This window comes from Podarcis pityusensis, assembly GCF_964106645.2.
Source record: "Podarcis pityusensis genome assembly, chromosome: 2".
In the NCBI taxonomy this organism is placed as follows: domain Eukaryota; kingdom Metazoa; phylum Chordata; class Lepidosauria; order Squamata; family Lacertidae; genus Podarcis; species Podarcis pityusensis.
In genome coordinates, this window is record NC_138029.1 from 121,306,570 (window position 1) to 121,321,813 (window position 15,244).

The 15,244-nt window shown below is 44.1% G+C and overlaps 1 protein-coding gene across 1 annotated transcript; it reads left to right on the forward strand.

Moving 5' to 3' along the window:
* The first annotated feature begins 276 nt into the window (after positions 1 to 276).
* LOC308469876 (uncharacterized protein) lies at positions 277 to 13,430 on the forward strand. Its single transcript, XM_080992937.1, has 4 exons — positions 277 to 398; positions 2,425 to 2,480; positions 9,173 to 9,292; positions 10,533 to 13,430. The coding sequence occupies exons 3-4, from the start codon at positions 9,259 to 9,261 to the stop codon at positions 11,786 to 11,788; spliced, it is 1,290 nt and encodes a 429-aa protein (XP_080849063.1). The 5' UTR covers positions 277 to 398; positions 2,425 to 2,480; positions 9,173 to 9,258; the 3' UTR covers positions 11,789 to 13,430.
* Positions 13,431 to 15,244: the final 1,814 nt, after the last annotated feature.

The window sequence follows — 15,244 nt, forward strand, 5'->3', positions numbered from 1 at the left end:
ACTTAGTGCTACTAAGGTGCTACTGGAAGGATTTAAATTTTTTTTGTTTCGACTAGGCAGACCAACATGGCTACCTACCTGTAACTAGAACTAAGAAATGAAGCCAGGCTGCTGCCCGAGGCCATCTCACATATTCTCTTGAGATTCCTTTGAGCCGCCAACAAGGCAAAACTCCCATCTGTCAAATGCAAAAAAAAAAAAAGGGGGGGGGGGAGCAGAGATCTGCCCTGGCAAGGGTTAAAAAATGCAATGAACTCGATTCCTAGAGAGGAAAGGGATTTGGGGACGAGGTCTTTGCCAAAGCGCCTCCTTCCGAAGCGCCTTCCTGCCTGCCTCTCCCTCCCCAGGGTGGCCTTGACTCGCCTTTGCCGCTGCGTCGAGGCGCCTCCTGCTATCCGGTGAGCTCCCCCTTTTGCGCATGGGGAGGGGGCAAAGGGGTGTCCCGGGGGTGGGATCGAGACAAAGGGAGGGGGCCCGGGAGGGGGCCTGCAGCCGATCCGCCCGGGATCTGTCACAAAAAGCCACCCGATCTGGGGAGGGAGGGGGAGATCCTTTCTCTGCCTTCCTGCGCGCAAAAGCGCAAAGCTAGCAGGCCATCCGGGAGGCGAAGCCTCCTTTGTGCTCCGGAGAGAGAGAGAGAATGGATGCTTCCCCAACATTTTGGCCTGAGAATCCAGGCAGGAGCAGCCCCTCCCATGAAAAGAGGGACGTCCTATTCTATTATTATTATTATTATTATTATTATTATTATTATTATTAATTACACCCCGCCCATCTGACTGCGTTACCCCAGCCACTCTGGGCGGCCTCCAACAAACACACACACAAATATTTTATAATCATTAAACATTTTTTTTTTTAATTTCCTATACAGGGATGTCTTCTAAAGGTTGTATAGTTACTTATCTCCTTGGGTCGGGGGTCGCATAACTACACCCGCCAGCATTTCCCTGATGACAATAGGGACGTCCTATTCAACAATAATTATTATTTTATTTTATTTTTATACCCCGCCCATCTGACTGCGTTACCCCAGCCACTCTGGGCGGCCTCCAACAAACACACACACAAATATTTTATAATCATTAAACATTTTTTTTTTTAAATTCTCTATACAGGGATGTCTTCTAAAGGTTATATAGTTACTTATCTCCTTGGCTCGGGGTTCGCATAACCCCACCAACATTTCTCTGATGATAATAGGGTCGTCCTATTCAGTAATAATTATTATTTTATTTTATTTTTATACCCCGCCCATCTGACTGCTTTACCCCAGCCACTCTGGGCGGCCTCCAACATATATACACATATATACATATACACACACATATATATATTAAACTTTTTTAAAAAATTCCCTATACAGGGATGTCTTCTAAAGGTTGTATAGTTACTTATTTCCTTGGCTCGGGGGTCGCATAATTCCACACCCACCAACATTTCTCTGATGATAATAGGGACGTCCTATTCAGTAATAATTATTATTTTATTTTATTTTTATACCCCACCCATCTGACTGCGTTATCCCAGCCACTCTGGGCGGCCTCCAACATATAGATAGATAGATAGATAGAGATATAAAATATAAAAATATTTTATAATAATAAAACATTAAACTTTTTTTTAAATTCCCTATACAGGGATGTCTTCTAAAGGTTATATAGTTACTTATTTCCTTGGCTCGGGGGTCGCATAACTCCACACCCACCAACATTTCTCTGATGATAATAGGGGCATCCTATTCAATAATTTTTATTTTATTTTATTTTTATACCTCACCCATCTGACTGCGATGCCCCAGCCACTCTGACCGGCTTCCAACATACAACAAAAAATATATTAAAATGTTTTATAATAATAAAACATTAAACATTTTTTAAAACTTCCCTGTACGGGGCTGCCTTCAGATGTCTTCTAAAGGTTGTATAGTTACATATCTCCTTGGCTCGGGGGTTGCAAAGTTACTTCTCTCCTCAGCTTGGGGGTTGGATAACTCCAACATTTCTCCAATGGAAATAGGGACATCCTAAGGAAAAGCGGGACATTCTGGGATCAAATCAGAAACCTTGAAGGCTTCTGCAAATTCTGGACTGTCCCTGGATAATAGGGTCCCTTGGAGGGTCTGCAAAAGGAGGGGATCTTTGCAGACAAATCAAAACCAGCAGGTTTTTTTTCATCTAAAGCAGTGGCTCTCAAAGCTGCCAGAATCCAAATTTGTTTGAGGCTTTCTTTCTCTTTTTTCTTGACACTCTCTTTTATTTTAATTGTTTTTATTAACTATTTCCTTGGGTTGCAGAAGTACATACACCGTCTCTATTTTCAGATCATAAAGTCCTTTCTACAGATCAGTTATATTCGATGTGGGCCTTTAATGTATTTTTTATTTTTATTTTTAAAAATGCTTTTATGTTTGCTTGTTTCTAGTTGAAATAGCAACAGAGAGACCGTTCCATCTTTAATATAGCCACAAGAGTCATTTGGTAAGTAGCCTTTGATTCCAGTACCTGGTGCTTTTTTTCCTGGAAAAAAGGTGGGGGGACTTGTTTGTTTGTTTATTGTGGGCCCAGTCGCAGTGCTGCCACCCCCCACCCCCCAGTGACTAAATGTAAGATGTGATTAATAAACTCAAGCAGACAAGGATGTGGCGACTTTATTGATTACAGATATAGGTGGATTTGGGGCTCAGGTATTTGGGTGTATATCCGTTACAGCACCCCCAGACAAAAGATAATAATTATTTAATTTTCAAAAGGTAAGGGAACTGAGTTCCCCCACGTTCCTGCTAAAAAACAAACAAACTCTGAGTAATTTCATAATTACCCTTTGATTTCAGTGCCCCCTTCCCCAAATCAGTGTCCGTGACAATGCATTGGTATCCCAGATCTTCCCTGTGTGGATGAGGTTGTCACAACGCAAAAGGTTTTAATTGTGTGGTTCTCAAAGTGTGTGGCAGGACAGGATGCCAAGTGGAGGATGGCAAGATATCAAGAATCATCAAATAAACATTTTAACATTTCTTCTTCTTTTTTGAATAACAAATTTTATTAGTATTTTCCACACAACAAGAACAACAACATGAAAAAAATTGAAAAATAACAATACACAAAACACAAAAACCAGCATACAGTAGTACCTCGAGTGAGTTACAGACGGTTACAGGTTACATACGGTTCAGGTTACAGACTCCGCTAACCCAGAAATAGTACCTCAGGTTAAGAACCTTGCTTCAGGATGAGAATAGAAATCGGGCTCCGGCGGCGCGGTGGCAGCAGGAGGCCCCATTAGCTAAAGTGGTGCTTCAGGTTAAGAACAGTTTCAGGTTAAGAACAGACCTCCAGAACCTCTTAACCTGAGGTACCACTGTACAAAAAAAACCAAATCCATATCTTACAAGTTAATAATATAAACACTAAAAAGAAAAACAAACATTGACTTCCACTAATCCCACAGCACCTCCTTTACCTCTCATTATGTCTTCCTGTTTTCCTTATCTCTATCCTAGCATCTAGATATATATCCCTCTTTCTTATCCTTTCACTTCACAAGGTTATTCCAGACTCAGCCAGATTTCTGTCCTCGAACCTTGGCTTTTAAGGTATTCGTTTAGGCACTCCCATTCCTTCTTCACTTCACTTTTTGGTTTTTGTCTCATTATATCTGTCAATTTGGCTAATTATAAAAATTCTGAAAGCTTACATAACCATTCTCCCCTAGTGGGTAACTGGTTCTCTTTCCAATACTTAGCCACTAGGATTCTTGCTGCAGACGTCACGTATAAGAAAAAAATAGTTTTGTCTTTTGGAATATCATTGAAATTTTGCAGAATGGTCCACAAAGAAATAAAGAAAATACTAATGATATCATATAGTAAAAGGCCAGAGGCAATCCTTTTAGGAATTTTAAACATTTTAACATTTCAGTGTGGCATAGTACAGTGTCGAAATGATTTGTTTGCAGAATATGGATGGAAATCTTTTTGAAGTCTTTAACTGTAACAGAGAAACTTTCTGCAGTACATAAATATATAATGCAGCAGAAAAGGTTTAAGTGGGGAAAAACATCGGAGGTGAAGATGGGAAGTCAATTTATGAAACAATGTACTGTATTTTTCGCTCTATAAGACACACTTTTTCCCTCCTAAAAAGTAAGGGGAAATGTGTGTGTGTCTTATGGAGTGAATGCAGGCTGCGCATCTATCCCAGAAACCAGAACAGCAAGAGGGAGTGCTGCGCAGCGCTCCTTCTTGCTGTTCTAGCTTCTGGCTTAGCCACGGGAAGCCTCTGCAGGGCACAGGGAGCCTTCATCCTGCTGCCCTGCAGAGGCTTCGCAGGGCTATCCCAAAGCCAGAACAGCTGGAGGGAGGGCTGTTCTTGCGGGAGATGGGGGAAGGGACAGAGCCACGCGCTCTGTCCCTTCCCCCACCTCCCGCAAAAGCCAGGGATAGCCGCACTCCCTTTAAAGAGCCACGCGGAGTGTGTGTGTGGCTGTTGGGGAAAAGCCTGCAAGCGCCGCACACACGCTCCACGCGGCTCGTGAAAGGGAGCGCCGAACAGAGCCTGGGATGCATACAGCCTCTGCTCAGCACTCCCTTTAAATAATATTTTTTTTCTTGCATTCCCCCTCTAAAAGCTAGGTGTGCCTTATGGTCAGGTGCGTCTTATGGAGTGGAAAATACGGTAATCATTTGAGATGCAGATTATTGTGAAAATGTTTGGGAAATTTAATACAAAATTATACACCAAACAGAAAGAAAGAAATCTTGCCGAAACCAAGTACTACTAGGAGCTGTTTCTTTTGTTTCCCCCCAATGCATTTCTTATCAATAAAACGTTTGGTGTAGCACGAGGAAATTTTCATACTGAAAATGTGCACCAGAGGAAAAATGTTTTAAGAGCTACTGCGCAAGACTTCCTGGTGGAAATGAACTGTTCAGATGGAAATGAATGCAGATTAACCGAGCCCTCCGACCCTAGCTGGCCAGGCAGTGGCAACAGGGGTGCATAGGAGTGATGTCATCACCACCCTTTATACCCCACCTTTCTGCCCCCATATCCTCTCCCCACAACAGCCCTGTGAGGTAGGCTAGGCGGAAAGGCAGTGGCTGGCCCAAGGTTACCCAGTGAGCTTTGTGGCTGAGCAGGGATTCGAACCCGGGTCTCCCGGCTCCTAGTCCAACATTCTAACCGCTACACCACACCTGTTCTCTTTGCAGCATTGTTGCTTATGCCCATTGGAATGGGAGGGAACTGGGAAGAGAAAGGTGTGGGAAGGTTCAGGGAGGCTGGAGAGGATATATTGTTTACAGTGGTACCTCAGGTTACATACGCTTCAGGTTACAGACACTTCAGGTTACAGACTCCACTAACCCAGAAATACTGCTTCAGGTTAAGAACTTTGCTTCAGGATGAGAACAGAAATCGTGCTCTGACGGCGCAGCAGCAGCAGGAGGCCCCATTAGTTAAAGTGGTGCTTCAGGTTAAGAACAGTTTCAGGTTAAGAACAGACCTCCAGAACGAATTACTAACTTGTGCTAGCAAGTTCTATAACTTAGCAGAGTTTACATTCCCCTTTAAACACACAGCAGGTAGCTGGTTGCAGGCTTGTTTAAGCATCTTGGGTGGCGCTGTGGGTTAAACCACAGAGCCCAGGACTTGCCGATCAGAAGGTCGTGGTTCAAATCCCCGCAACAGCTTCCATTGCTCGGTCCCTGCTCCTGCCAACCTAGCAGTTTGAAAGCACGTCAAAATGCAAGTAGATAAATAGGTACCGCTCCGGCGGGAAGGTAAACGGCGTTTCCATGCGCTGCTCTGGTTCGCCATGCTGGCCACATGACCCGGAAGCTGTACGCCGGCTCCCTCAGCCAGTAAAGCCAGATGAGTGCCGCAACCCCAGAGTCGTATCTTTAAGTCCCCTTATTATCCCTCTTAAAAGAATAAACACTCCACAATCTTGTGTAAAGTATATCAAAGAAGTTTACAAACGAATCATCATTTCACAGTTGGATCCCTGAAGGCAGACTTAGTTACAAAGTATATGTATGTGGATCTATCCCATATGACGGGGGTGTCCAGATTTGATGAAGTGAACATGCATGAGGGCCGACCAAAGTTGTTGACCTTTTTTAGGATTTTACCCCAGGAAATAAACTGCCACGGGGGCCGGATTAGGCCCTCAAAACAGACTTTGGACATGCCTGCCATATGGAGATAATCCCAGTTTCCTCTGTTGGCTAAAGGCCAAAAGAGCATTGCTAGCTAAAAAGCTGGTCCAATGGAATAAGTCAAAGAGAGGAAGTGTGCTGCGTGCCTTGCCGTTTTGTTACCTGGACAGGTAAGGCCACACCCACCTCTAGTCACATGCTGAAGGAAGTATGTCGCAGTCAGGAGGAAACAGGAAGTTTTTGACTGACCGGACCAAATATTCCCTTGCATGTCCACTCTAGGAAAATAAGGAATGTTGTACTTGACTCCTACTTACCGTATTTTTCGCTCTATTGGACGCAGTTTTTCCTCTCCAAAAATTGAGGGGAAATGTGTGTGCGTCCTATAGAGCGAATGCAGGCGTGTGCCATAGCCGCGCGCAACCCCTCCGGCAAGGAGAGGCTGCACGGGGCTAAAGGGGAAGCCAAAACAGCGAGCGGGATCCATCCCGCTCGCTGCCTTGCCTTCTTCCATAGCTGCGTGCAACCCCTCTGCAAGGAGAGGCTGCACGGGGCTATGGCTTCTTTAGCCCCACACAGCCTCTCCCGGCAAGGAGAGCCTGCACGGCGCTAAAGGGGAAGCCAAAACAGCGAGCGGGATCCATCCCGCTCGCTGCCTTGCCTTCTTCCATAGCTGCGCACAACCCCTCTGGCAGGGAGAGGTTGTGTGCAGCCTGTACGCTGCTCTTTGGGGCTGGGGGGGGATATTTTTTTCCTTGATTTCCCCCCCTAAAAACTGGGTGTGCCCTATGGTCCGGTGCGCCCTATGGTGCGAAAAATACGGTATGTATCCCACCCAATGTACCCTGGCTATCCCGGTATAGGCCCAGTGCCATCAAGTGTCAGGAACAGTGCAGGCTAGGGAGCTACAGGAGCCCATCATCATCATCATCATCATCATCATTTATTATTTATACCCTGCCCATCTGGCTGGGTTTCCCCAGCCACTCTGGGTGGCTTCCAACAGAATATTAAAATACAATAACCTATTAAACATTAAAAGCTTCCCTAAACAGGGCTGCCTTCAGATGTCTTCCAGAAGTCTGGTAGTTGTTTTTCTCTTTGACATCTGGTGGGAGGGCGTTCCACAGGGCAGGTGCCACCACTGAGAAGGACCTCTGCCTGGTTCCCTGTAACTTGGCTTCTCGCAGTGAGGGAACCGCCAGAAGGCCCTCGGAGCTGGACCTCAGTGTCCGAGCAGAATGATGGGGGTGGAGACGCTCCTTCAGGTATACAGGACTGAGGCCGTTTAGGGCTTTAAAGGTCAGCACCAACACTTTGAATTGTGCTTGGAAATGTACTGGGAGCCAATGTAGGTCTATCAAGACCGGTGTTATGTGGTCTTGGCTGCCGCTCCCAGTCACCAGTCTAGCTGCTGCATTCTGGATTAGTTGTAGTTTCTGGGTCACCTTCAAAGGTAGCCCCACATAGAGCGCATTGTAATAGTCCAAGCGGGAGATAACTAGAGCATGCACCACTCTGGCGAGACAGTCCGCAGGCAGATAGGGTCTCAGCCTGTGTACCAGGTGGAGCTGGTAGACAGCTGGCCTGGACACAATATTGACTTGTGCCTCAATGGACAGCTGTGAGTCCAGAATGACTCCCAGGCTGTGGAGCTGGTCCTTCAGGGGCACAGTTAGCGCATTCAGGACCAGGGAGACTCAGACCTCCTTGGAGCACCTCATTTCGGTGTTTTCTGGGCGCTGCTTCCTGCTGGGAGTACTTCTGCGCATCCAAACTTTTGTTGGATTGGGGGAAGGGGGAGTTTGGCATTTTCAGGGTTAAAGCAGAGCTTGACAAGCCCAGGTAGGTAGCAGCCCTAGTTAGAGACTGAATAGGAATGTAGATGGATGGAGATGTGTTATGTTATCCATAGGATGTAGACAAAGAAAGGAAAACAAGATAGACAAGGCCAGGGGCCCAGTTAGTGAAATAACAGGCAGGCTTATTGAAAATGGGTGTTGGTAGCTGTGAAAACAATGCAGCTTCCATAGACAGAAGGATTATAGCGGATCTCAGATGCAGGGAAGAAATTATTTCAGGTTGAATAATGGGGGGGGGGGACCAATTACAATCCTATCTGGGATACGGCAACGTCTGAGCATCTCGCCAGACCCAAATCGAGATCTTGTGCCGACTGCTCAATATTCTCAGTAAAGTAATACAGTGGTGCCTCGCAAGACGAAATTAATCCCTTCCGCGAGTCTCTTCGTCTTGCGGTTTTTCCGTCTTGCGAAGCACGGCTATTAGCGGCTTAGCGACTATTAACGGCTTTAAGAAAAAGGAAACAAACTCGCAAGAACTCGCAAGACGTTTCGTCTTGCGAAGCAAGCCCATAGGGAAATTCGTCTTGCGGAACGACTCAAAAAACAGAAAACTCTTTCGTCTTGCGAGGCATTTGTCTTGCGAGTTACCACTGTATGTTTGAATCTTGAATGCTGGATAGGTGCTTAATGGTTTTTGCATTTGTTTTAAAAAACACACACCAAAATTTGTCTTTTAAAAAAACCAACCCATGACTAATTGAAGGGGAAAGTAGGTTTTTATCGTTAACGTAGGTTTGACGCCTGTGTGGATCCAATAATAGACTTTTGATTGTTTATTCACATCCCTCTTGCCCTCGTGTGTTCGTTGTATCTCCCTTGTAGTGGGCTACAGCTTCAAACAATAAAGTTTTGTTTATCCACTCAGACCGCCGATACAACTTTTTCTTATTTGGATGTGCTTCAATTTGCCTCTGAGACACAGACATGAGCGTCCCTTTTCCTCTCGCAGGCGATGGAGCTAGCAAGTCCTGGCAAGCTATCTCTTTCCGGAAATGACCTTCCCTGATCCCAAACAGTTCTCTCCTTGAGAACGCCACTCAAGAAGGTTTCATTAAATTACGAGAATAATGATCAGCAATTAGCCTTTTTTATGTAGCTGGCTGATAATCTGATCTACAAGGATGAACTGTTTTCCTTCCCTCCCCAGTGTCCTTTGAGGACGTAGCTGTGCTTTTCGCAGAAGGGGAATTGGCTTTGCTGGATCCGGACCAGAGATCTCTGAATCGGGGAGTCATGGAAGAGATCTATGGGACTGCGGCCTCTCAGGGTAAGCAAGCAACCTGTTTAGATCAAAGTACCTATTTTTGAAATTTCTGTATGTTATTAGCTCAGGGGTTCTTAATCCACTGCAGTTCAAACTTAACTGTCTTATCTATTGTGTTCTCTCTGAATATACCCCCTCCAGTTGACCTGGCTGACTAGGCCAGGCCTTTTGAAATGCAAGTTTCTGATTTGTTCGGTGGGTGAAACAAGTAATTTTCAATGAATATTAATTGGAAAATACGTCCTGTGTATTAAATTTGTAATTTTTTGAAATTTGTAAATACGTTTGTTTTTTTAAAAAGTTTTTAAGGATTGTAGGTTTGCCATACTTCAAAAAGTGGTTGACCTTTTCTTGCTAAATCTCCAAATAAATTGAAGTTTTTGAGCTTTAAAAAAGTAAATTCACCCCAAAATCTTCACTTCCGACATGGTTTGCCATACCTCTGGGTCATTTCAGTGATTTCCGGATATTCCACCTGGAAGCTAGTTTCTTTTTTTAAAAAAAAGTTTTTATTTATACTTTTCAAATTTATACATTTCAGAGTTTGACTTCCTTCCCCTCTTTCTCCGGTTCCTTAAATTTATTTTTAATATCTTTGCATATCCAAATTCATTTAATTTGCTCATTTAATTATCTACTTTCAATATTGACTCTTATGAAACAGCAGGTTATTACAATAATCCTGCCAGTGTTTTTTATCTGTTTGCAATTTATCTGTAAATATTCAATAAACCTTTTCCATTTTTTTATTAAAAGTTTGTTATCTTGATTTCTTATTCTTCCAGTAAGTTTTGACATTTCTGCATATTCCATAAGTTTTTTGTATCCATTTTTCCTTTGTTGGAACTTCTGCTTCATTCCATTTTGGGGCGAGTAGCATTCTTGCTGCTGTAGTTGCATACATAAATAAATTTCTATACAATTTAGGTCAGGCACCCTCAAACTCAGCCCTCCAGATGTTTTGGGACTACAATTCCCATCAACCCTGACCACTGGACCTGTTAGCTAGGGATGATGGGAGTTGTAGTCCGAATTTGGGGATGCCTGATTTAGGTAGTTCTGTCCCTATAATTCCCAAAAGAAAAGCTTCTGGGTTGTTGTTTTTTTAAATAAAAGTTATTTTGAACATCCTTTTCAATTCCTTATATATCATTTCCCAGTAAGCTTCAACCTTGCTACTACGTCAGTGATTTGAGGCTCTATTTCTTCCTCAGGCTCTTATCAGTTTCTCTCTTCATTGCAGAAGGTGATCTATCTGAAACAGAGAATAATGGAGAACAAGATGTGACAGAGACAGAGGGAAAAGGCAGCTGTACTGGAGAGAAACCATATCGATACATGGAATGTGAGAAGAACTTTGGAGAAAACTCCACCATCTCTTCTCATCAGGAAATTCACCCGGAGGATGAACCATACCGGTCTTTTGGATGTGGAAGGGACTTTGGAGACGATAGCCTTTCTCCTCCTCCTCCTCCGATAATTCCCACGAAGGAAAAACCTTACAACTGCAAGGAATGTGGAAAGAGCTTCTCTCGGAAGTTACGTCTAACTAATCATCAGAGAATTCATACAGGGGAGAAGCCGTTTCAATGCCTGGAGTGCGGCAAGTGTTTCATACACAACTGCAGCCTGTCGTACCACAAGAGGATCCACACCGGGGAGAAACCCTACAAATGCCTGGAGTGTGAGAAAAGCTTCACTCGGAAGATCATTCTCACCAATCATCAGAGAGTTCACACCGGCGAGAAGCCGTACAAATGTTTCGAGTGCGGAAAGAGTTTCACCCGGAAGGTGATCCTGGCAAACCACCAGACAATTCACTCCGGGGAGAAACCGTACAAGTGCTTGGAATGCGGGAAGAGCTTCACTCTGAAGGTGCACCTTACCGCACATGAAAGAATCCACACAGGGGAGAAACCCTATAAATGCCTGGAGTGCGGAAAGAGCTTCAGTCGGAACTCCAACCTCGCTTACCACCGGAGAGTCCACACGGGGGAGAAACCCTATAAATGCCTGGAGTGCGGAAAGGGCTTCAGAAACAGCACGAACCTGACTTACCATCAGGAAATTCACACCGGGGATAAGCCGTATAAGTGTTTGGAGTGCGGAAAGTGCGTCAGACGGGCGGCGGACCTCGTCAACCATAAGAAAATCCACACCCAGGAGAAACCCCATATGTGCTTGCACTGCGGGAAGTGCTTCACTCTGAAGAATTACCTCAGACGTCATCAGAGAATCCACACGGGAGAGAAACGGTACAAATGCTTTGAGTGCGGGAAATGCTTCACGGAGAAGACCACGCTCACGAAACACCACCGAACTCACACAGGGGAGAAACCGTACGAATGCATGGAGTGTGGGAAAACCTTCACGCAGAGCTACTCTCTCAGTCTCCATCAGAGAAGTCACACCTCCATGTTTGGAGTGTGGGAACAGCTTTCTTCGCAGCTCCAGCCTTTGTTCCCACCACAGAATCCGTACAGCGGAGAACCGATATAGATGCTTGGAAATAGCTTCAAGAAAAGTCTCGCTTTCCCGTCAAATACTTCCCGGAGCAGAGAAACCATAGAAATGGTAGCAGAGACCTTAAGATGAAGCAGAAACTTCAGTAATCAAAGGATAGACAGTTGGGGGTTGAGATTATATTAAAGCTTTGGAGTGCGGGAAAAGCTTGGGTAAGAATTCTCAAAGGGTAGGATCCATATAAAGGCCAGAAAAATTGAAATCCTTCCACCGCATTCATCTTCCCAACTCCCCCTCAGCCACCAGAAAATTCATGTAGCTATGAGATTTTGACTGTCCGTGCTTTGAAGCTGCAAAGAGCTTCAGAAAGTTTCAGCCTTACCTGGCGTTAAGGAGTTCTTGCAGGGAGGAAACCATATAAACGCCTGTGAAAACGAGGACTTTGATTTGCAAGATGTCGGTGACCAAATGGCATCCAAGAAGCTAAAACAACCCACTTGGAAAGTTTTATTTTAAATACATTCAGCAGAAGAACAATAGGTGTAGTTTTGTTTATGAACCATGGAAGTATAGAAAGGGAGAGCAACTGCAAACTATATAGAATTGAATTTTGGGGAAGGGAAAGATAAAAGGAACTGTGGGTAAAATAAAACACAATGAATAAAAAGGGAAAGCGAAGACTGAAATAAACTGTATTAAGATAACCTGGTGAAGCGGCTGTTACATGGAAAATTAAAATTGACTGTGACTTCACGGGGGTCACCTAAACTCCCAACGGCCCTCTCTTTAAAGCTTATGTAACTGCCCTAGCTACATACCCCCTTAGTTTAAAAGAAGAATATCGCTAGTATCTAGAATGCGATTCCGTGGGGAAAGGCTCTGGCGGTTTTAGATGCTGATAGTAGATATAGAAATAGAGTAAGGAAACTGTATATAATCGAAAGGTTTGTGAACTGAATCCCCCGCCTCAGAGGCCATCTTGTGGGCAGGGGACAGTCTGGTCTTATTTTTCCTGGTGGAGTTTGGAGAGGTCGGCGTGCGAATATCCCAGCATTTCCCCAAAGATCAAATGGGGGAGCAAAATATGTGGGAATGTGAATTTTGGGAGGCCTCTCCACCTTATGCTTAGGCTGCATATATATGTAAATAAAACCGTATATCCGAAACACAGCACTGTCCCCAATTAGTCTTAATGCTCTTACACATTTTAAAAATGTCTTAAATAATCCTTTTCTAATGTAGACGGAGAATCGGATGTCTTCCCCCTTTATATTTGGTGTTTCTTTATAGCATGGGTAGGCATGCTAATGCCCAGGGGCTGGATCCGGCCCAGTCACCTTCTAAATCCAGCCCACAGACGGTCCGGGAATCAGTGTGTTTTTCCATGAGTAAAATGTTTCCTTTTATTTAAAATGCATCTCTGGGTTATTTGTGGGGCAGAGGAATTTGTTCATTATTATTTTTCAAAATATAATCCGGCCCCCCACAAGGTCTGAGGGACAGTGGACCGGCCCCCTGCTGAAAAAGTTTGCTGACCCCTGCTTATAGCTTTGTTCTCCTCCCTCCCTCTTTTTTTCCCTTTCCCTCTTTCCTCTCTTATATTCCCGATTCTGCTTGTTCTAGATATTATTTTATTGTATTGTGAAAACTTTAATAAAAATCCATTTTAGAAACTTAATTCTCTTCCACCTTTTTGCCAGTCTTTTTGTTTGTTGTTTTTGGTCATTCCTGCTTCAAAATTAGTCTCCCTCTCCTGTGTTTCTTAAGCGATGCCCACACATGCGGTTACTATTGGATTTTGGGCATTACAGCTGGAGATCAAGGGGAGCATAAGGAATTGTTGAAGTTCACCCTTCCCTTTCATAGGACTTCCAGTTGCTCAGACGGAGATCTAGTGGCGAGGTGAGATGGCTTTGATACAAATCATTTGGCGCTTTCAGGAGGGCATTCCACAGAAGAGGGGCTGCCACTGAAAAGGCCCTGTCAACACCAAGTGGGTGGCACTCCCTAGTGGCACTAATGTGCTCACCTGTCGCTCTTCAGGTGCAAGATGGTTGATATTGGGAAAGGCACCTTTTCAGGAACATGTGTCCCAAGCCATTTAGGGCTTTATCTTTTTTTCCTTCTTCTTAGGCAATCCCTCGTAGCCAAGTAAGTTTGTCTTACATGAACACAGTCTTAACAGTGAGTCCGTAAGTGACTGTGGAGGCCAATTCTGGATCCACACGTCCTTCCACAGTGGGGACATAGCTTTCCAGGTGGGAGTTGATCCTAGTGACGGATCAAAGCGTGCCTTCCTCTTAGCACATTTCTCCCTGAGTGGTGGGCTGTATTGAGGTGTGAGATGATGGGATTTCTGGGTGTGTGGAATGGGGGACTGAACATTCACAAAAATGCTAAAACGGCTTGGAGTCTTCTCTGCCAGCTTCCTCCTATTTTTGTAGTCTAATGCCTCAGAAGAGCCCTTACCTGTTTCCCCCTGGAGGTCTGGTGGCAATCTCTCACAGGTGCTTTAGCTGTGGTTTCTGCATCGGAGGCGGTTGGACAAGATGTCCCTTGGGGTCCCTTCCAACTTTAAGATTCTATCCTTAAAACTGGAGTATCAGAAAGAGTGGAATAAATTTAATGATTATTTAGTTAAATTTGTTAAGTTAAACTAACTGAAAATAGCTTGCAGATATTTAATGGGCTTAGGATTTTATTTATGTTAAGTGATGAATTAATATGTTTAATTCCATAAGGTGAAGATCTAAGGATGTTAATGTTTAAGTTAAATTTCATAAAAATTGGGATTTGGAAAACCTTTAAAAAGACATGCAATGAAATTCAACCAAGGGGAAGCGAGGAAGTCACGTAACAAAGTTAATAACTGTAATTTTCAATAAGGCTATGATTTATGTTTGTTTGTCTTGTGTGCTTGTTTGTTTGTTTGTTTATAATATTGTGAAAACCAATTAAATTTTTGGAAAAATAAAAATAAAACCGTGGCACCCAGAACTGGACACACCAAGGCAGAACAGAGTGGAACTAGGACTTCCCTTGATCTGGACACTGTACTTCTGGGGATGCAGCCTAGAATAGCACATTCTAGGGCAAAAGATTCCTGCATTTCGGGGGGGGGGGTTGGACTGGATGTTCCGGCTCTGCAATTCCATGATTCATTGCCCCCTTGGCTCTTTTGCTTTCGAAGGAATGCAGAGAGATATGATACGATAATCTTTATTTTCATTGTCCCATACAGAACAACAAAACTGGAAAAAAAAAATCTACATAAGACATTCAAAACCAACAAGCCTGCTATCCCAGCTATCCCAACCTGGTTAGCCCCCTAAAAACTCAGATACCCCATTTTAAAAATACAATATACAGTGGCACCTCGGGTTACAGACACTTCAGGTTACAGACTCCGCTAACCCAGAAATAGGACCTCGGGTTAAGAACTTTGCTTCAGGATGAGAACAGAAATTGCGCGGTGGCAGCAGGAGGCCCCAT